Here is a 21,389-nt window from a genome sequence, read left to right on the forward strand (position 1 = left end):
AGTGACACTGGTTTCCATTTTTAGTAGAGATACAGAGTTTCCTTGTTAAATACACTTAAGTAAAAGTGGAGTTAAAGAAGAATTATTTTTTTACACATTTTATTTTATTTTAAAATGTTTATTTATTTTGAGAGAGAGAGAGAGAGAGAGCGCGCGCATGCATGTGTGGGGCAGGACAGAGAGAGTGTGAGAGTGAATCCAAAGCAGGGTCTGTGCTGTCAGTGCAGAGCCTGAAATGGGGCTCTGATCCCACAAACTGAGATCATGACCGGGGCCGAAATCAAGAGTCAGTCACTTAACCAACTGAGCCACCCAGGTGCCCCAAGAAAAATTCTTAGTAATTGGTCTAGAAGTAGTATATAAATGACTGGAATCCAGAAACTTCTTTGGAATATATTAGTAGCTTCACTCCTGAATTAGCAGGATTGTTGTAAGCAACTGATGTTTTTTCTTTGCTCAAGAAAAGTAATCTGAACAATGTATAGAAAAAGGTACAGGGGCGCCTGGGTGGCTCAGTCGGTTGGGCGTCGACTTCGGCTCAGGTCATGATCTCATGGTTCGTGGGTTCGAGCTCCGCATTGGGCTCTGTGCTGACAGCTCAGAGCCTGGAGCCTGCTTCGGACTCTGTGTCTCCCTCTCTCTCTGCCCCTCCCCTGCTCACTCTCTGTCTCTGTCTCTCAAAATAAAACTAAAGACGTAAAAAAAATTTAAAAAAAAAAAAGAAAAAGGTACAGATAGTTTTCTTGTAAGAGCATAACTAAGAATCTCTATCCTTGATGATTTAAATATGATTAACCCTTTCTCCTTGCCTTTTTGATCATCCTGTTCCTCTCTGATTCCTCGGTGACAAGCTGGTCAGTTGGAGAGAGGAACTCACTGTGAATGATACTGACAAATGCACCATAAGGTGTTCCTAAAAGGGTTACCCTCTGATCCTGAGATGAGGAAGCAGGTCTCAACCCTTATACATTTATCCTGTCTTTTCAATGACAATCATTAAATAGGTAGTTAAGTATAAGAATACTCTGTAATAAGACCTCGGTTTTTAAAAGGCTCTGTGTATAGCACACAGAACTATTAATATTATAATGAAATGGCGAAAGTTCACTTAGCAATTGGATTAATTTGGTAAAAGCTGAAATTGATCATTTATGTTTTGGTCCATCAAGAAAGAATGAATAAACCACAGATTGGATTGGGAAAAAGGTATTTTCCATAAAACAAGGATGGGGCAGTGTTGATCTAGTCTTGTTCAGAAGAGAGAAACAGAAAAGAGCTTTCTGATTAACCGACACTGGGCTTTTTTGCAATCTGGGAAAATGTCCTCCCTTTGCACATACTCCTTGAGGTTTTCTGATGCCTGATTTGTCACTCCTCCATACTAGGGGAGGGGTATGATGGCCTGCTCAATCCTGTGAGGCCGCCCCGGCCAGGTATCAGGGCTTTTCCATTGCAACACAAAATGCTAGTTTGTAGAATCTTGGATTATGCTTCAGCATGTCGGATATTTGGTTAGTGGGACTCAGTCCTGGATGCCTGCATCACTACTGGCACTAAAAAATCAAGTTTCTGACTCTGGCCAGTGAAGGAACCAGCCATGTCCTGTTGTGCCGTATACTGTTGTGACTCTTTAAGTTAATGTGCTGCTCCCTACGGCTTCCCTACCCCCCTATGGTTTTTCCTTCGGCTGTATGCATGGATTCAGGGCCTGTGTGAATAACCTGACAATTATGTTGGGTTGGCAGACCTGAGTCATTCCTCTTTTTTTTGGAGAAAGCATTGTCCGTCCACACTGCCTTCAGATTCTGAAAGGGGCTTATGAACCAAACAAGGTGAAAGAACCGCTGCTGTGTAATACCTGTGTCTGAATTGCAGCTTTTGTAATTATTGATGCTTTTTCCACTGATTCATTCAGCAGGGCTTATTACATACCAGCGGTGTGCAGAGTGGGTTTGTTATAAGGCACAGTCCAAGCAGGGATTCTGCTTGTATGGAGTTTGGTTTCCTAGGAGGAGGTAAAATTACACCTGACTGTATACAGTATAAAGAAGCCTGAGTCTGAAATACAAGTACAGGTTGATGGGAGTGCTGAAGGAATCCAGGAGAGCTTCATGATGGAGGGTTGAGAGGTCAAGGGGGCATTTGAGATGATCTTTGATGGCTAAACAAAGTTGATGGGAACTCCAGCAAGAGGGAGGAATGATACCAACTTCTCTCCCCTTTCATGTTTTACTTCAGAAGCACTCTCCTCCCCAAGACTAAGTGATTTTTTTATTTTTGTAGGACAGGTTGCTTGGAAGCGAGCTGTCAAAGGTGTCCGGGAAATGTGTGATGTGTGTGACACCACCATCTTCAACCTGCATTGGGTGTGTCCTCGGTGTGGGTTTGGAGTGTGTGTGGATTGCTACCGGATGAAGAGGAAGAATTGCCAACAAGGTTAGATATGACTTGATTCTCCTTCAAGCCCCCCTTACACAAATTAGGCCATTGATTGATTTGTGGTTGATGGATTTCTGAAGCACTTAGGGCCAGAGTCCATGGGGAGCAATTACTACAAATCATTTCTTTGTAGGTGCTGCCTACAAGACTTTCTCTTGGCTAAGATGTGTGAAGAGTCAGATACATGAACCAGAGAACCTGATGCCTACACAGATTATTCCTGGAAAAGGTATTTCTTGCGGCGCAATGATTTTCTTTTCCCCTTTTTCTGGTTAGCTCCTAGGGGCTGGTGGTTTGGTTTTACTTTCTGTAGTATAGTTACTTGCTACTTGTTTTAGTGTGTACCATAAATTGTCCAAAAATGTGTTAAGTAATGCCCCAAAAACATTTTGATTAAGGTCATGTGAATCATTTTGTAGAAGGAAGGAAAAAATGCATTTGTGGGGAAAGGCATACTTAGGATGAAAAAGAGGAAATAGAAGCACCATGCTGCTAAAAATAATAAAAATAAAAATCCTATTGAAAATACCAGTTTCTACTTTGTAATGTTGAAGTTGAAAGTACCTAATGCCCTTGTTAAGATGTTTGTCTCTGCCCCCCTCCCCCCTTTTTTTCCCTAGCCCTCTATGATGTTGGAGACATTGTTCATTCAGTGAGAGCAAAATGGGGAATAAAAGCAAATTGTCCCTGTTCAAACAGGCAATTCAAACTCTTTTCAAAGCCAGCCTCAAAGGAAGACATAAAACAGGTATTACTGTTTATGCTGGATTCACCAACCTTGAGATTGTAGTCTTTTCAAATAACCCAAGGATTTCTATAGTGTATTTGAAAGGAACATGGGGACCGTGGTCCATGGAAAGAAACAACTCCTACATTTCACATGATACTTCATAGACCCATTCTCACTTTCCATGTTATTTTTGTGGACCTCATCTGTAGTCTCTTAGTAGGTTTTAATTTTTGTTCCTTGAAAAAGCAAAAATGTTTATCTATTGTAGTCTACTTAATGAGTTGCTGTTGAATTTTATGTGGGTTTTTAAAAAAACTTTGTGCTTTACAGAGTTAAGATTAGATATTCTTTACAACCTTTTAAAATTAGTGAATGTATTTTACCTATATATTTGAGGAGTTGAAGGAAATAATATTGAAATGAACCTTTATATACTCATTTCTCACCTCAAAAAATGTACTCATGTGCCTTTTCCTAGTAGCATCCTTTTCATCTCCTCCATCACATCTACCCCTCTCTGTCTCCCTTCTTCCCCTGTACCCGAGTGTATCATTCTGTCACGTTGTATTTGATAAGCAGTTCTTTTACATTTTCATAAAGCTTTAGTGTCAAAGGCAGAAGAGCAAGAAGAGCTGTGCTCCTTAGACTCAGAACTGAATTTGAAATCTTTTTCTGCCATTTTCTAGTTGTGTAGCTTTGGCTCACATGGACTGATTTACATGTGCTTCTACTTCCTCATCAATAACAGAGGAATAATAATACTGATAATGTGTATCCCAGAAATCCATCGCATGTAAAAGAAAGACCAGGACCACAGCAGTTTGTATAAACTCATTAGCTGAATCAAGGCAGTTTTTAAGTAATAGAAAAATAAGTGGTGTGCTATGTCCAGTTTTTTAAATGTTGGTGTTTTTTAAAGAGCTGTTGATCACATTTTAAAGCCTACTATGCTATGCTAAAATAAAAAAGCATTTTCTATTCTGCATCCCATTTCCTTCTGAAATCACAACTGTACCTTTCCTACCCTGCTTCCTCCCTCCCTTCCTACCTTCATTCTTCCTTTCTTCCTTCCTTCCTTCAGCAACCATGCTGTGAGTGCCTATTCAGGATACTGTGAGTTCACAGGGGAGACGGACACAAACTAGTCATTTTATTTTATATATTTTTAAAATGTTTTTTATTTATTTTTGAAGGGCAGAGAGAGAAGGAGAGAGAGAGAGAGAGAGAGAGAGAGAGAGAAGGAGAGGAGCAGAGAGAGAGAAGGAGAGGAGCAGAGAGAGAGGGAGACACAGAATCCAAAGCAGGCTCCAAGCTCTGAGCTGTCAGCACAGAGCCTGACGTGGGGCTCAAACTCACGAACCATGAGATCATGACCTGAGTTGAAGTCGGATGCTTGACCGACTGAGCCACCCAGATGCCCCCAAACTCTTCATTTTAAAGCAGCATGATAGGAGGAGTGGTAAAGATTTGTATGAGTAAGAGAAGGGTGATAAAGGGGTAGGGAGGGAAACATGTCTTTTGTTTTCACCAGTGATATTTAGAAGCTAAATTAAAGAACAAAATTAAAATCCCTTTTATTTTGTATATTTCTGCTCTATTATTGTAAGGTTACTGTGTGTCGATGTCCAGGACTATTATGTGGTTTTGTTTGGAGTATTTATCGCTTACTTGTGAGCTGTTAGGGAAGAAGGTAAGAGAAAGGAAATGTCATGTTTCAGCTTGTGGAAAATTCTTTTCTACTCAACACAGACTTCCTTTGCTGGAGAAAAACCTACTATCGGTGCCGTGCTCCAGCAGAGTGCCTTGGTGTCGGAGCCGGTGCCTGTAGCTGGGGAAGCTGCTTCCAAGCCAGTCAGCAGCGTGAAGCCTGCCTGTCCGGCCAGCACATCGCCTCTAAACTGGCTGGCAGACCTGACCAGCGGCAATGTCAACAAGGAGAACAAGGGTGAGCATTCCCTGCTTTCCTGTAGGTTCCTGAGAACTTAGGCCATCCATGGGGGGAGGGGGGGGTGCGTTGGCAGCCTCAGCTGCTGTGAGAACAGTTATTAGAAGTGTATGGAATGAAAGGTATTGGTTCTCCCTGGAGTTATCCTGAGTCCTGAGTACAAATGCAAGTATTTTTAAAAATGCAGCCCTAAAGGGGAGAACTTTTGCTGACAGTGGAACTCTAGGTTGAGATTGTGTTTGGGAAGAAAGGAGGGGGCTGAGACTTGTTTAATAAGCGATTTTCCATCTTTCTACCCTTACCCTGTTTGTTTTTTCTATTTTGTCTAATGGGAATGTTCTGGCTTCAGTTTTATTTTTCTCATCTGTGCTTTGTCTCAGGATGCTTGATGATAGTATAAAGAACATAGGCTTTGGAGTTAGGTTTAGGTGATTATGCTTTTTAGTTATGTTGTAAGAAAGAAAAAGTTGCAGGTTAATTTCTTTCATGCAAAGATCCTAAACAACATTTTAGTGAATAGAATTCAACACTAGGGCACATGGGTGGGTCAGTTGGTTTCGCATCCGACTCTTGATTTTGGCTCAGGTTATGATCTCATGGTTTGTGGGTTCAAGCCTCACAACAGGCTCTGTGCACACAGTGCTTGAGATTCTCTGTCTCTCTCTGTCTCTCTGCCCTTCCCTCACTTGCTATCTCTCTCTTGCAAAAATAAACAAACATTAAAAAAAAGAATTCAACACTATAAATAAAGGAATTCTACAGGGTGATCAAGTAGGGCTTCAGAAATTCAGCTATAGTTTAACATTGAAAATGTGGGAGAAAAGTCATATTACAAGACAGTAAGTAGTAAAATTCAATAGCTATTCATGATTTAAAAAACACAAACCTCTTAAATTAGGAACAAAAGGGAATATCCTCAATCTAGTGTGTTTCTATAATAAAACTGACAGCAAATATAATGATTTTTTTATTGATTTTTTTTTTTTTGATAGTTTGCCTCTGTTCAGGAATAAGAGAATCCCTATCCTCACTATTTTGTTGAACATTGTACCGGAAGCCCCGTCTATTGAAAAGGCAAACAGAAAAAGATGTTAGGATTGGAAAGAAAGAGATAAAGCTGTCAGACATTTTAGACAATCTGATTGTACATGTGAAAAATTTAAAAGTATCTATATTTAATAAACATATGTATCAAGGTTGCCAGTTACAATGTTAATCTATTGTATTTTTGTATACCAGGAGCATACAAATAGAAAATGGAAGTTTAAAAAATACCATTTTCGCCATATGATTTCACTCGTGTGGAACCTAAATTTTTTTTTTTTTTACATTTATTTATATTTGAGAGACAGAGTACCAGTGGGGGAGGGATAGAGAGAGAGGGAGACACAGAATCCAAAGCAGGCTCTAGGCTCTAGAGCTGCCAGCAGAGAACCCAACACAGGGCTTGAACCCATGAACCATGAGATCATGACCTGAGCAGAAGTTGGACACTCAACTGACTGAGTCACCCAGACATCCCTCACTCATGTGGAATCTAAAAAAAAAAAAACAAATGAATAAATAGAATAAGAATAAGAATAAGTAGAATCAGATCTATACTTGCAAGAGGGCAGAGGGGTGAAGTGGAGTGGGAGATACAGGCTTCCAGTTATGGAATGAAGTCACAGGAATAAAAGGCAGAGCAATAGGGAATATAGTCAGTGATGCTATAACACTGTTGTCTGGTGACCTATGGTAGCTACCCCTGAAACTGAAGTAACCTGATGTATTACCTATACTCAAGAAAAAAATTTTTTAACATGATACCGCCTTGAATGTTAGATATTTTTATTTTAATACCAGTTGGAAATCCTTGTGTAAATCAGTAATTTCATTAGTATTTATCCTCTTAAGTTTTTTGGTTCTAAAGTAAATGAAAACCAAGTTCCAAAGTAATTCTATTAATAGAAGACAAATAAGGGATTTGCTTTTTGGAATGCTTTTTCATCTGGATGGTTTTTGTTTTGTTTCTAGAAAAACAGCCAACAATGCCAGTTCTAAAGAATGAAATCAAATGCCTTCCACCCCTACCCCCTTTGAGCAAATCCAGCACAGTCCTCCACACCTTTAACAACACAATTTTAACACCTGTAAGCAACAACAATTCTGGTTTCCTCCGAAATCTCTTGAATTCCTCTTCTGGCAAGGTAGGCATTTGTTTTATTGTTTGACTTCCACCTTACAAAGATGAAAACAGAACAGGAAGAGGAAGTAGAAAGAAGGATTTGGAACCTGGACTTTCCTTCATGGGCGCAGGTTTCATGGGCCGGCAGGCTTCACAGGCTTGTCACGCTGGGCTGGGCTGTTCTCTCCTATAAACCTTTTTCTGTACTTCCTGTGAGTTGTAATGTCAAGTGAGGGAAGGGGATTTACCTGTTTGTCTTAGGATCCTGACATGGAATCTTCTCTGGATGTATAATACCCATCATACTGTTACAGGAATGGGTGTTTTGATGGTAGGGAATGACCTATTTAAGACTTGCGTTCTTTCTCAAATTCAGACAGAAAATGGACTCAAGAATACACCAAAAATCCTCGATGACATCTTTGCCTCCTTGGTGCAAAATAAGACTTCCTCTGATTTATCTAAGAGGCCTCAAGGACTGACAATTAAGCCCAGCATTCTGGGCTTTGACACTCCTCACTATTGGCTGTGTGATAATCGCCTGCTGTGCCTCCAGGATCCCAACAACAAGAGCAACTGGAATGTGTTCAGGGAGTGCTGGAAACAAGGACAGGTAAGACGGCCAAGCTCTCCCAGCCCAGCTCAGACCCCCTGCGGGAGCCTTTTGGCAGGCTTCTGACAACCCTGCCCCCTACCCTCTACCTGTCAATTGTAAGTGGTATATACTTTTTTATACTTTAGGGTGAATCTAATTAGGGCACTGTAGCTATGAGTCTTATTTTTTACAGCAGACATTCCTGAGCTCTCTACCAGTGAGGTTTATATTGCTTCCAAACCAGTTTATCATTGGGTTTTTGATGAATGCTTTCTGGGCTCAGTGATTCTTGGGTGATTAAACCCCAACAGAAGTGAGAGCATGACTAAGAGGCTGATGGAGTTTAGGGGATTAGACAAAATACTATTCAAATCATGTGTCCCTCTTCCCAGAGTTAAACCCTTGTGCTGAAGGCAATTTTAGGGGGGTCGGAGCCATGTGGTGTCATCTCAGATTTGGTGTGTAGTCTCCCAGGGGCGTGTTTTTAAAGGGCAGCATTGTTCAGTCTTAGGTTTTGGTTGATGATTTAGGAGATGCATGGCTTGTAGACCTGCTCCTCTGGTTTCTTGTTTTGGTTTTTGTATTTCTGATCTTTGACTTCTCTTCTGGACCAAATGGAGTCCTCACTAAGGGAGGACTTGGGGACAAGGCCAGGACTTGGGGAATTGCCAAGTTATGTATGTATTTAACCCAAAAAAAGTTTAAGAATTTTAAAAATTCAGCCCCATATACTAACTAATAAGATTTGTTCATGATGCCAATGACAGGCTGAATACAATCCACCACCCATGTTTTGTTTAGATTACATCTTGTTTAAAAAAAAGTTGAACTCACCAGTATTTTAGTCAGAATGTTTCACCTAAAGATCGATATTTCTGGGGGTGCCTAGGTGGCTCAGTTGTTTAGGCGACTGATTCTTAACTTCGGCTCAGGCTCACTCCATGATCTCCGAGTTTGTGAGTTCAAGCCCAACATCAGGCTCTGTGCTGACAGTGCAGAGCCTGTTTGGGATTCTGTGTCTCCTCTCTCTGCCCCTCCCCCCGTTGGCACTTTCTCTCTCTCTTTCTCAAAAATAAGTAAATAAACAACAATGACAACAAAACATTTTTTAAAAAATTGGGATTTCTGGCTTGTCTTGGCCACTTCAGTGCCTGTTCCTGCCTGGCAGCAAGTAAATTCTGTGAGTAATGGGATCTGAGTCAGAAGAGGTGATCCTTGCTTGTAGCAGCATACTAATGTAGTTCGAGCAAGGACTATGTGAAGACAAGAAATGCTGTGGGAACTCGGGGCACTAAGCTGCCACTTTGGGATCTGACACTGAGGACCAGTCACAGAGAAAGAACAAGCAGCTGTTTGAAAAGGGGCAGCCGCTGGTTTGGGGACAGAGCTGGGGGAGTTTAAACTAAAGATTTTGTTCTCTTTTTTTTAGCCAGTGATGGTATCGGGCGTGCATCATAAATTGAACTCTGACCTTTGGAAACCTGAATCCTTCAGGAAGGAGTTTGGGAATCAGGAAGTAGACCTAGTTAACTGTAGGACCAATGAAATCATCACAGGAGCCACAGTAGGAGACTTCTGGGATGGATTTGAAGATGTTCCAAGTATGTATTAAAGACCTTTTACGGGGTTAAAATGTGAAAGGGGGGCACAGGAGTGGCGAGAGTCTGAAGCCCTTCATGGCAACAACAGCATTGTCTGTGATATTGGAGTTTAAAATTAGTGTGTTATTTCTTCCTCTCCTTATTGCAAAGCTTATGCTTTTGACACGAGGCCCATTCACTTTGTAGTCTCTTAAAGAGGTGAGGTTTTCGTTATCAGTACTTAAGGTGGCTCCATGTCTGTCCTGTGACAGAAATTCTGTGCTTCCGTTTGTGTCCAGCGGGAGGGGAGCGCAGAGCCAGGGCTTCGGAGTCACGGCTGGTGGTTTTGTGTATCTCACCTTTATACATCCTTTTTACTTTTTAAGTTTTTAATTATTGATTAAGAAAATAAGACCTGAAGATGCTAGAGAATGTAAATTCATTTAACAATGGGTGTCCTGGTCACTGCCTACTGCGTCTGGGCTAGGGGACATTGAGGAAGTAAGAAGGCTGTGTGTCTGGTGCTAAGGTCTGGCCCTTTCTGTGTATTGGCCAGTCAGTAAACTATTTCCAAGAGCATCAGGTTCATCTTTGACCCTTGGGATTCACATCACAGGCACCTGTCACCAGTCCTCCATCCCTACTGGAGAGTTCGGCCAGCTCATTCTTTAGACTCTCAGTAGTTCAAGGTCACTCATTCATCACCCTCACTTGTTTAGACACACTTCCATCATTCAGTCTGCTTCCTTATTCACTTTTGTCCATATTTACATATTATGGCTCATACTTGATTTATAACAATGTATTTACTACAAGGCATGATGGGATTTTCTACAAGTACATACTAAGATGGAGTTTCAGACATAAGGTGGTTACTTAGGGATCAACATCTGCGAAATAAAGGAAGAGGAAGCAGGACTGAGCAGGCAAAGGAGTCAGCCACAGTGCAGACTCAGCAAAGCCTCAGCCAGTCTTGCAGGGAGTTCTGAAGCAAGGATCGCCCTCCATTGTCTCAGATTAGGCTGAAGTTGGAAATGTCAGTGCCTTTATCCCCCTGCCTCCCTCAGTCTCTAGATATTGGTGTCCCAGGACGGACACGGTCTGGCAGGGCAGCCCTGTGCAGCTGAGGCCAACCTTGGAAAGCTTTCCAGTGAGGCCTGAGTTCAAAGCCTGACTCTTGATATGCACTTGTATATATGAGCTTGGTAACTTAGTTTTCTGGGACTCAAACTTCCTCATGCCGGTAGATGGTGAAAACAGCTACGAATCAACTATAGCTTGCCTTTTCTGTACTGATGACTCTGCTGCGCACATCCCCAGCATACCACCCACGCTGGGCACTACTGGTATTCTGAACATACACTGGGCCCTGTGTTTTTCACACTCCTGGAGTGTGCACTTAATTAAGCTCAGTTATGAGACAGTATTTGCTTGACTACAAAACATTATTACAAACGTTAGTCTTCAAGAATACAGGGTCTGAAGTCAAACCTGGGTTCCAGTTCTAGTTCTGCTACTTAGCAGCTGGATGACCTTGGGTATCTGCCAGTTTCCTCATCCCAAAATGGGAATATTAAATAGTGCCTAATCTCACTGGGATGTTGGCTTTAGTTGTAAGATTAAATGGTTAAGACACTTAGCAGAGACTAGAACACAGCAAGAAATGATATAATAGTTGTCATTGCTATTAATTGTAATTATCAACTTATTTTTCAAGTAGAGCTTGGCTCTTGGTTCCTTGGCATTGCCTGCAATGGGTAATATTCTGACTAAAGCCTATGTGCTGTTGGCCCCGGTTATGGGTTATCTCTGGACAGAACATCAGGTAGTTTCGGTGTCTGAGTAAAACAAGTCATTTTTATTTCATGGTCTTCAGAAAACCTGGTCTAATCTGTGGCCTCTGATTGATAAAGTGCCCTGCTGTTTATTAGTTGGAGAGCTGCTCACTTCTTCCGAACACCATGTCAGAGGAAGACTGGATCTGAGATGGACAGCGGTCAAAACATCCCCTGTGTATAAAGGGCAAAAGGGGGTGGCTGAAATCTCCTACGTGAGCAGCAGTTTAAAAACTTAGAAACTTTAAAAACTTAGTAGCAAAATTTTTATTTTGCTACTCCCATGCTACCTCCTGGGTTTGAACGGGTTTCTTGGTCCTATGGAAATAAAATAGGCAATTTTATTATAATTGGCAGGAGGGGAATATTAAAAATATTTCTGTACTAAACATTGGGTTATGAAGATTTTTCAGAGGTAAATTTTATTGTATTGTTAAGCCTAATATGCTACTTTGCCATTTATTTTGGTCTGTTTCTAAGTTATGAATAGTAACGGTTCAGTAATTCTGGTTACCTTTTAGACCGCTTGAAAAATGAAAAAGAACCAATGGTGTTGAAACTTAAGGACTGGCCACCAGGAGAAGACTTTAGAGACATGATGCCTTCTAGGTATGATTATCGGTGGAGTGAAGGATGAGTCTGTCTTTAACTTGGTGGGATAAATTCTTTTTGAGGTGGTGAGAAAACAGTTTTCAGAAGGGAAAGATGAAAGATAGGATAGTTCCACTGGTGCTGATATTTCATTTCTTGACAATAGTCTTTGGAGATGTGTGTTTTAAACGAGATGGAGAAGTTACTGAGTCTGAGAGCTGGCTGACTAATGCAAGGTCCACCAGTTTCTGCGGTAGCGCTCTGCCAGAAAGAGGCCCGCTGAGGTATGTAGCCTCCGCGCCGGAGGCAGTGCTGGAATCAGACACATCAGGTTTAATGTAATGATGCCGTTGCATTAAACAGCAAAGATTGCTGAACTGGTAGATCCAGTTTCCTGATTTGAGCTTGAACTTTGAGTGCTAAGAATGCTTAGAACTAGTAATACATCCCTGAGTGTCACTTTTTATCCTCAGGAAGTTATCGCTCAAATCATCTGTCTGAAATATTCCAGATTATTGTGTGCTGTAGGAGAGAAAGAAGACATCTTTATTCATAGCTACTCTAAGTCTGATCTTAAATACCGTTAAGAAAAGCTATCTCCATTTTTATGAGCACAGATATTTTTGTTTCTTTTGGTAAGAAGGAACAAAACAAGATCACACAATGATGGATTAGAAAGGCAAGTTTATTTTACTAATGCTTGGTTCTCTTGTCCTAGGTTTGATGATCTAATGGCCAACATTCCATTGCCTGAGTACACAAGGAGAGACGGCAAACTAAACTTGGCCTCCAGGCTGCCAAACTACTTTGTTAGGCCAGATCTTGGTCCCAAGATGTATAATGCTTATGGTAAGGAAGAAATGGCTAACTTGAAAACCTTATAATAGAAATAGAATGAAGTCTGAATGTTTAGAAAATTGCTTTTGGGGGAGGTAGAGATGGAAAACATTCATAATCATAAGAACACCACAGTTGGCTTCATTTTTGTGTATTTCCTTTCATTCCTTTCCGTGTATATGTATGTTTCCTTTTCATAGTTCATAGTTGGCAGGACATAACAAAATTTTTAATTTTTCGCTTTTCCACATCTAATATTATATCTTAAAATTTTTGTGTTGCTTAATCATTTTTAGTGTGGTATTTTTAATAGTTGTATGGTATGTCATCAAATCAGTCTAATTCTGTTACTCATTTTAAAGTCCGTCTGCTAGCATTCCAGCTGTTTAACACCAGCTACACTTAAATGCTATCCATCCATGTTGGTGAGTCGTTTGTTCCTTAAGTTAGTATTGGAAGCACCCTTTGTTATTGTTATTGTTTATTTTATTTTATTTCATTTTATTTTTTAAATTTTTTTAATGTTTTTTATTTATTTTTGATACAGAGAGAGACAGAGCATGAGAGGGGGAAGGGCAGAGAGAGAAGGAGACACAGAACCAGAAACAGGCTCCAGGCTCTGAGCTAGCTGTCTGCACAGAGCCTGACGCGGGGCTCGAACCCACGAACGTGAGATCTGATCTGAGCCGAAGTCGGACGCTTAACCGACTGAGCCACCCAGGCGCCCCTGTTATTGTTTATTTTAAAGAGAGACAGAGTGAAACTAGGGGAGAGGCAGAGAGAGGGAGACACAGAACTGAAGCAGGCTCTAGGCTCTGAGCTGTCGGCACAGAGCCTGGTGCAGGGCTCGAACCACGAACTGTGAGATCATGACCTGAGCCGAAGTCGGACACTTTAACCAACTTAGCCACTAAGGTGCCCCTAGAAGTACCCTTTGAATTGGATTTTCATTGTTTAGGCATGACTCTGTAAATTGTCCAGTGAGGAGGACTGTACAGGATAGAGATTGATTTCCTTGGTTACCAGAGTCATCTTTTATCCTTAATACTGTGACCTTGACTAGTTTTCTGTTAGGTTTTGATGATAGTTGGTTTTTTTTGAAGCAATTTTTTGAACCAGTTGATTGTTAAATGAAGTTTCAGTTGTTTGGATCATTTATTGAATTTGCTTCTATCTGGACCCCATTTCTCCAGTCCTTCTAGAAATTATTTATTTGATTTTATTCCTTCCTCCCATAACTACTCTCACCTTTAGTCTTTGAGGCCTGAAGAAAGGACTTTTGGCATCTTTGCCCTGTTCTCCCAAGACTGTTGGGAGAGAACAGGGGCTTGGAACTCAGCCCCACCATTCTTCTGTTAGGGTGGAGTCAGCTCAGGGATCCACCTGGACTGGAGTCAGGGGACATTTCGAGAAGGGAGTTTATGTTGGGAAGCTCCCACGGTCTAGATGCCCAAGATCGTGAGAAATAGTCTGTAGGAGAGAGGACACAGCAGGCAGGGGTCCCCTGGCCTATTCCCTTTGCTTTCCAGCTCTCCGTTTAGAGAGCCCTACATACACTGTGGGGGTGTTGCATGTTCCCTAGTTGAACTTCCTTCCTGCAAGCCCTTCAGAGCAGCTAGTTGGTTGGGGTTTGAGGGTACACTCTGTTCACAGTGGGGGTGTACAATGAACTTACGTAAATGAAAGTATTTTTCCACCAAAGTGAATGGTGGAAGTGGTGTAACGTTGCGTAGTGATTATCTGTGCTTTGTAGACATCCTGAAGCTTTATGGTAGAAGTGGTTATCTGAGAAGTTTTCAGAGTAAGTTGTTTGCTTGGTTTGAATGGCTTGGCAGCATGGACACCAATAGATAGATGGCAGTGTTCCTCTTTAAAAGCTTTACCTGTGACAAGTGTTCCCATCCAGAGTAAGCAGAGAGGGATTGAAAATAATGAAAATGTGTTCATTTTCAAATACCTTGTATCCTTTCATAAAATTACAGAGCAGTCATTTTCAAAGGTTGAGTGCTTGAGCTGTGACTCCTCAGAGTAGAGTGAAAGGCTCTTTGGAGAAAGAGAGTCAGTATCTCTCCAGCTCCAGTACCAGCAGCGGCTTTACAGATGGGGGCCAGGTCTTCAGGACAGTAGCAGGGACAGTGACCTTCTCAGGTCTGAGACTAGCACATCAAGTCCTCTGGTTTCCAGGCTAGAGCCATCCTACTCTGCCCCCAACCCCAGGGTGTCACCAGCGGCCCAGATTACTGTCAGCTCATGTGCTTTTCATAACAGTCCATGGTGTTGTGTTTCAGGATTTTCTATTTTCTGGGAACCCTTTCCCTGAGACCTTTGTGTTTTTATAACCTTAGTCTGTTGGAGTTCAGGCTCTCTCAATTTAGAGATTGCTTTATCAGCGTGCAGTTGCTATGGCCACATTTGGATGGGCGTTGGGGCTGATGGCTGGGTAGGTATTGCCTCCTTCCCTATTTGGCACTGACCATATCCCCACAAAATAGTCTTTCATATTTAACTTGTGTTTGATCTTTATGTAAATAGAATCAGACTTTTGGACATTCATGCATGCTATCATTTATTATTATCCATTTCATTCATTTTTCTTGATTGCTTTTCCTTCTGAAATTTTAATTTTACTGTTTTTTACAGAAAAATTACACTTAGAACTTCAGAGTCTAATACAGTGACTCCCCATATACTTACCACTCAGTCACAGTAGCTATCGGTTTTTTACCATGAGTGTTGTTTTATCCCATCCCATTATACTTTTCCCTTACCATTTTAAAGCAAATCTCCTTTGATATATCACCTTTGAAGCACATCCTTTGAGATTTTTCCCTAATACCTAATGTTCTCCTCACTCCTGGGGCTGATAGGTCATGAATGGAAAGGAGAGCACAGCAGGGCTCTAGGGCCACGGTTCTGGGTGGATATTATGGGGTACCCTCTGCTATGTAGAGCAGCTCCTAGAACTGCAGCTCTCACAAATCAGAGGGAAGTCCTTGGCCTCCTCCAAACAAACAGGCCTGTTTCATGGGCTGGCAGGTAAGCAAATGGCCTCCGCTTGCCCAGTTCAAGCCAGGTTTCCCTTCACTGCCTGTTTAAGAAGCAGAACCTAGGGGCGCCTGGGTGGCTCAGTCGGTTAAGCGTCTGACTTCTGCTCAGGTCATGATCTCACGATTCACGGGTTCAAGCCCCGTGTCGGGCTCTATGCCAACAGTTCAGAGCCTAGAGCCTATCTTCAGATTCTGTGTCTCCCTCTCTGACCCTCCCTTGCTCATGCTGTCTCTCTCTCTCTCTCTCTCTCTCAAAACATTAAAAAAATTTTTTTAAAAAGAAAAAACAAGAAGCAGAGCCTTCCTGTCAGGGTGGGCTGTCCAAGGTGACCATAGGGCTTGGTGAGCCTCAGGGTGACTACTGAGCAAAGTAGATCTTTTCCTGGGGGTAAGAAATTAAAATAAGACTATGAGCTTGTGCTGTGGCTCACCCTACCTTCCCTGGGGTTTTGTTGTTGTTTGGTGGTTGTTTCACAGCTTAAGGAACCAAAGCAGTGTTGTCTTTTGTTCTGAGTGTATATCCACTTGAGGCCCCAGCTTTATGTGTATGTGAGGGGGGTTTCTGTTAGACTCTCCATCCTGAGTGGACGCGGGGCCATATGTTTTACCCTGCAGGGCTGTGACAGCCAGAGCTTGGATTCACCTGCTCAAGCACATGGCCTTTTGGAGGAGCTACTGTACCATTCCTGAGTCCTGCTTTTTGGGTTTTTGGCTTATGAGTATTTCTTTTTTTCTTGCCACCACACTGATTCATTAAAAGAAAATTTTTTTTCAACATTTCATCCAGGACTTTTAGTTTTACAGGAGCATGTGTCAAGGACCTACTTTGCCTGTCATCAGAAACAGAAGTTCTACTGTTAGGACTTTTTTTTTTTTTTTTTTTGGATTAAATATTTGATGAGGTTGCTTTCTTTCAAAGTTGAAAGGATAATTTAATACTAAATACTCTTCTCTTGTACATGCTTTAGAGAGGCAGCTTTTTAGGTTTTGTGACCAAGTATCGCTCATATCTCCCAGGGAGTGGGAAAGACAATGGCAGGCTTCACATCTCAGTAAATTTAAGGTGTTTTCTGTTGGCAGGATTGATTACTCCTGAAGACAGGAAGTACGGAACAACAAATCTTCACTTAGATGTATCTGATGCAGCTAATGTCATGGTGTATGTGGGAATTCCCAAAGGACAGTGTGACCAAGAAGAAGGTAGGGTGCTGCACATTAAAGTGGAGCTTACTCTCTGAGCTGGAGACTGTGGTCTGATCTTTGCTTTCTCTTGCTCCAGAAGTCCTTAAAACCATCCAAGACGGAGATTCTGATGAACTCACAATAAAGCGGTTTATTGAGGGAAAAGAGAAGCCAGGAGCCCTCTGGCACATATATGCTGCGAAGGACACGGAGAAAATACGAGAATTCCTTAAAAAGGTGTGCTCTTTATCCTGTGGCATGTGAGGAGAGAGGCATGGAGAATACCAACATTATAAATTACACATGTTGAGACTAGCTGGTTACTAGGAAAGAATTACAACCTCAAAACTTAGACCTGTGTGTGTCAGGCTGACGGGGCTGAAGCTGGGTGCTGAGGAACAAAGACTTCTAAGTGATGGGGCTCATGTCTTTGAAAAGAGGAGGGGGGCCTTGGCCTTTTCCGTATGTCTGTGTCTTACATTATAATGGATTTGGTGATTTTCGTGCATTCTACCTTCAGGTTAGTTCCTCTGATCATCTGTTAATATCAATTTGTTTTTATTGCCTTGAAGATCTGAGTACTATACTTCAGAAGTTCATATATAATTCCTTGGCCCTTATTATCTTTGCTCTGAGGGAGTTACTTAGGTCCCTGTAGGTTTTGCCTACTCTCAGGAAAACCGCAGGCATTGCTTGTGGCCATTAGTTTGTGAAGGGTCATTGGAAAGAGATGCAGGGGTTTTTAAGATTTCAAGTTTTTCCTAGTAGGCAGGTTTGTTCAGCAAGGGCTGTGTGTGGACGCTCTAGGCAGAATGGACCCATTCAGTGTCTAACCTGGTTGCCACTGAGGCTGCTGACTGTAGCCCAGTATCTGCAGCTGATTCTCTTCAGTTGTTCATGAGGAATGAAGATGAACACTCCTAGCCTGTTGCCTGCTACCAAGCAGGTCCTTAACCAGCATTGTTTGAATCAAAGCTATGTCTAACTTAGGATCATTGGACTCCTCCAAAACCTGCTGGTCACCATATTGTTCCTTTGACTGTGTCACCCCGAGTGTGGGCTGCCAAATAACTCTGTCTAAAATAAACAAATTTAATCTATAGCTATCTTTGGGACTTGTCTGTAATTCAGATTGCTGAGTGAATATAGACTTTTAATAACTGCAATACAGCAATCTGTTTCTAAGGACTCGAGCCTATTTATATTCAAAAGTTTAAACCAGGGGCGCCTGGTGGCTGTCAGTTAAGCATCCACCTTCGGCTTAGATCATGATGTTGTAGTACGTAGGTTCAAGCCCCACACTGGACTCTGTGCTGACAGCTCAGACCCTAGAGCCTGCCTCGGATTCTATGTCTTCCTCTCTCTTTGCCCCGCCTATGCTTACACTGTCTCTCTCTCAAAAAATAAATGTTTAAAAAAAGTCTAGACCAAAATATTGTCCAAATATAGCATTTCCAAATTTATGCAGACTGCCAGAGGTTATTGGAAATGACAAAAGGAAAACCACATGTTCTTACGGTTTTCTCTTGGTTCTTTCAATTAATGTCTTTGAGTATTACTTCCCTCTTTCTGCCAATAGAGATCCATTGAGGAGACCTGACATCTGTTGACTGCTCGCACTATTCAGAGGGGGAAAGTGCCCTCCTTGAGCCTTAGTATGTTGCTCAGTTTCATAATATTTCAAATGTATTCTAGGTTTCAGAAGAGCAAGGTCAAGAAAACCCAGCAGACCATGATCCGATTCATGATCAGAGCTGGTATTTAGACCGATCACTAAGAAAGCGTCTTCATCAAGAGTATGGAGTTCAAGGCTGGGCTATTGTACAGTTTCTTGGGGATGTGGTATTTATCCCAGCAGGAGCTCCACATCAGGCAAGACATCTTACTTTATTCCTTATTCTCCTGAGAGTAAGAACTTTTGCATGTGTGTTACTGATATAGCTTGTATTTTCCAGGTTCATAACTTATATAGCTGTATCAAAGTGGCCGAAGATTTTGTTTCTCCAGAGCATGTTAAACACTGTTTCTGGCTTACTCAGGAATTCCGTTATCTGTCACAGACTCATACTAATCATGAAGATAAATTACAGGTAAAAATATTATTGATTCCTGGTCTTCTCTGACTCTGGCTTCATGACCCATTATTGACCTTATAAAGAGAATCTGGGAACTTGGCCATATCACACTCGGTACATGAGTTGATGAACTAGCTTATGTCTAGTTCCACTGTCTATTTTGGCCAAGGAGGAAGAAACATAGAAGTCTCACTTTGTTTGCTGTTGTTTGGACTGTAAAGTATTGTCCCCCAAGCTTTAGTATTGAAAATGAATAGATCTGATTTCTGATCCTGACTCAACTGCCATTAGGTCTGCCCAGACATTGGTCTTGAACAAAGACTTTTAATGCTGTGGTGTCGTTATCCTTGAATAGAGCAGAATAGAATCTTTGGGGTCAAAAGAGGATCTCAGAGAGTGGGTTCAAAGATGCTGTCAGTAGTGAGTTATATAACATATAATTTCATGTTTGGAAACTTCAGTAAAGATACAAGTTTTGAAAAATTGTACCTTAGGACTTGCCTCTCCCTGTACTCACCAGGCTCGGTGCAACCTGGCATCAAAACCTACAAAGAGGGAAAAGGAGGCATGGGTTTAAAATGGGTATGGAATACTGGCCTAAAGGAGTCTAGGGGCCTGTTAAGTATCGACTTTTGCATCCTGAGTTTTAAATTTGGAGAGAGGGGTGACTGGGTGGCTCAGGTGGTTGAGCGTCCAACTCTTGATTTCATCTCAGGTCATGATCTCATGGTTCATGGGATCAAGCCCCATTTCAGGCTCAGTGCTGAGCATGGAGCCTTCTTGAGATTCTCTCTACCCATCCTCCTGCTCGTGCTCTCTCTCTCTCTCTCTAAAAAAAATTAAAAATTTTTTTTAATTTAGAGAGAATGGTAGTAAAAGTAGGGGAAACATTGATTCTTAGTGACAGATTTTAGATTTATTGGTAAACTGACCATATTTTCTCCCATCCTTCTAGGTGAAGAATGTCATCTACCATGCAGTGAAAGATGCAGTTGCTATGCTGAAAGCCAGCGAATCCAGTTTCGGCAAACCGTAGGGGTCCAGGAGCCGCCTTTACCCCTGTACATTGGACGTGAAATTACTGGCAGCTGTTCAAATTCTTCAGGCAGGATTCCTGTGGACTTTGAGATTCATGTTACCTCATCTTCTTTTTTAAACTGTACCCAACTGGTAAGGGTACTCTGTCTAATGTATATTTCTAGTGTTTACACACACTAAATGTGTATATGAAGGAACTATTTACAGAACATGCATCCTTAAACTGTGACTTTTCACCTAGTGCAGACCTTCTACCATGCTGTAAAAACCAAACCTCTTATCAGCTCTGGAACAATACCTGCAGTTTTTCCCAGCTGTTTGGTTGGACAACTTAGTCAAATGGATTTAACTATTAGGAGTCACTGCACAGTTTATTTGGTTGTATTTTGTTTTGTGTCTGTCTGAGTATCCTCTCCCCTACCCCTTAGGGTTCAGATGAGCGATGGAGGAAATGACAGCTAACGATGCAGTTCCTACTGTATTGCATTAGGACTGGCATTATATAGCAGAAATCAACTACTGTACAATTCTTGGGTTTAACCATCTTTTAGTTAAATGGAGTTTTAATTTAAATGAAGCTTTGCTAATTTTAAGTGTTAAGCATTTTGCATTAAAGTATTCATATAATATTTTGACTCCATTTATTGGCATTTTTATCCTCTGGCTATAGATTCAACACACTTGTCTCGAATGTTCCAGGTATAAGAGGTTGCTCCAGGAATGCCTTTTAAAAGCAAAGAAAGTAGATGCTCTGGTGATTTGTGAGTGATTATTTATAATGCTAACATGGAAATAAGTTTTTTCTTAGCCAAATGGAAACCGTGTCATACTTTTGCAAAGAAATATCATCAGTTAACTAAATCTGGAAGTGGAAGTTAACCAGAAACCAAATAGTGACTGGTTAAATGATTCTAAAAATATATTTCTAAGAGATTGAAATAGTTTGTCTTATCTTTCATAATATAAGAGTTCACAAAGGAAAAGGAAATTATTAGAAATTTTAAACAGTAGGATCTTAAAACAATCTTTTCTGAAGGAAGAGAATTCATCAGGAAGCCACCTTTCTGTATTTCCCTGGGCTTCTCTTTAAGCCAGGCCTCAAAGGAGTCCTACAGACAGTTACACCTCTGTTATTTATGATCAAATACATTGTAACAACAAATATGAAAACAGAAAGCCACCCTAAACAATCATCAATAAGAACTTTCAAATTGCCTGAAAAGGTTTACAGACTGGAATGATCCAGTATCATTTTATATTCTGAACTGTTTAATTCATTAAAAGAAATGAGCGTATCGGAATATGAAAAAATGAGATTTACAGAAATG

At 41.3% G+C, this 21,389-nt stretch overlaps 1 protein-coding gene across 5 annotated transcripts in view; it reads left to right on the forward strand.

Moving 5' to 3' along the window:
- KDM3A (lysine demethylase 3A) overlaps positions 1-20,690 on the forward strand; it is a 54,036-nt gene extending 33,346 nt beyond the window's left edge. For 3 of the 5 annotated variants that reach the window (XM_029937743.1, XM_029937746.1, XM_029937747.1), the window contains 14 exons: positions 2,284-2,436; positions 2,573-2,668; positions 3,060-3,187; positions 4,919-5,114; positions 7,131-7,303; positions 7,658-7,894; positions 9,306-9,477; positions 11,813-11,900; positions 12,601-12,731; positions 16,847-16,966; positions 17,046-17,185; positions 18,644-18,820; positions 18,904-19,038; positions 19,979-20,690. In XM_029937743.1, the coding sequence (XP_029793603.1) occupies positions 2,284-2,436; positions 2,573-2,668; positions 3,060-3,187; positions 4,919-5,114; positions 7,131-7,303; positions 7,658-7,894; positions 9,306-9,477; positions 11,813-11,900; positions 12,601-12,731; positions 16,847-16,966; positions 17,046-17,185; positions 18,644-18,820; positions 18,904-19,038; positions 19,979-20,059 (2,027 nt within the window). In that variant the 3' untranslated portion in view covers positions 20,060-20,690. The remainder of the gene's footprint in view (positions 1-2,283; positions 2,437-2,572; positions 2,669-3,059; positions 3,188-4,918; positions 5,115-7,130; positions 7,304-7,657; positions 7,895-9,305; positions 9,478-11,812; positions 11,901-12,600; positions 12,732-16,846; positions 16,967-17,045; positions 17,186-18,643; positions 18,821-18,903; positions 19,039-19,978) is intronic. The other 2 variants (XM_029937744.1, XM_029937745.1) reach the window with 2 other exon arrangements.
- The last annotated feature ends 699 nt before the right edge of the window (positions 20,691-21,389 follow it).

Source organism: Suricata suricatta, chromosome 4 (genome assembly GCF_006229205.1).
Source record: "Suricata suricatta isolate VVHF042 chromosome 4, meerkat_22Aug2017_6uvM2_HiC, whole genome shotgun sequence".
Classification (NCBI taxonomy): Eukaryota; Metazoa; Chordata; class Mammalia; order Carnivora; family Herpestidae; genus Suricata; species Suricata suricatta.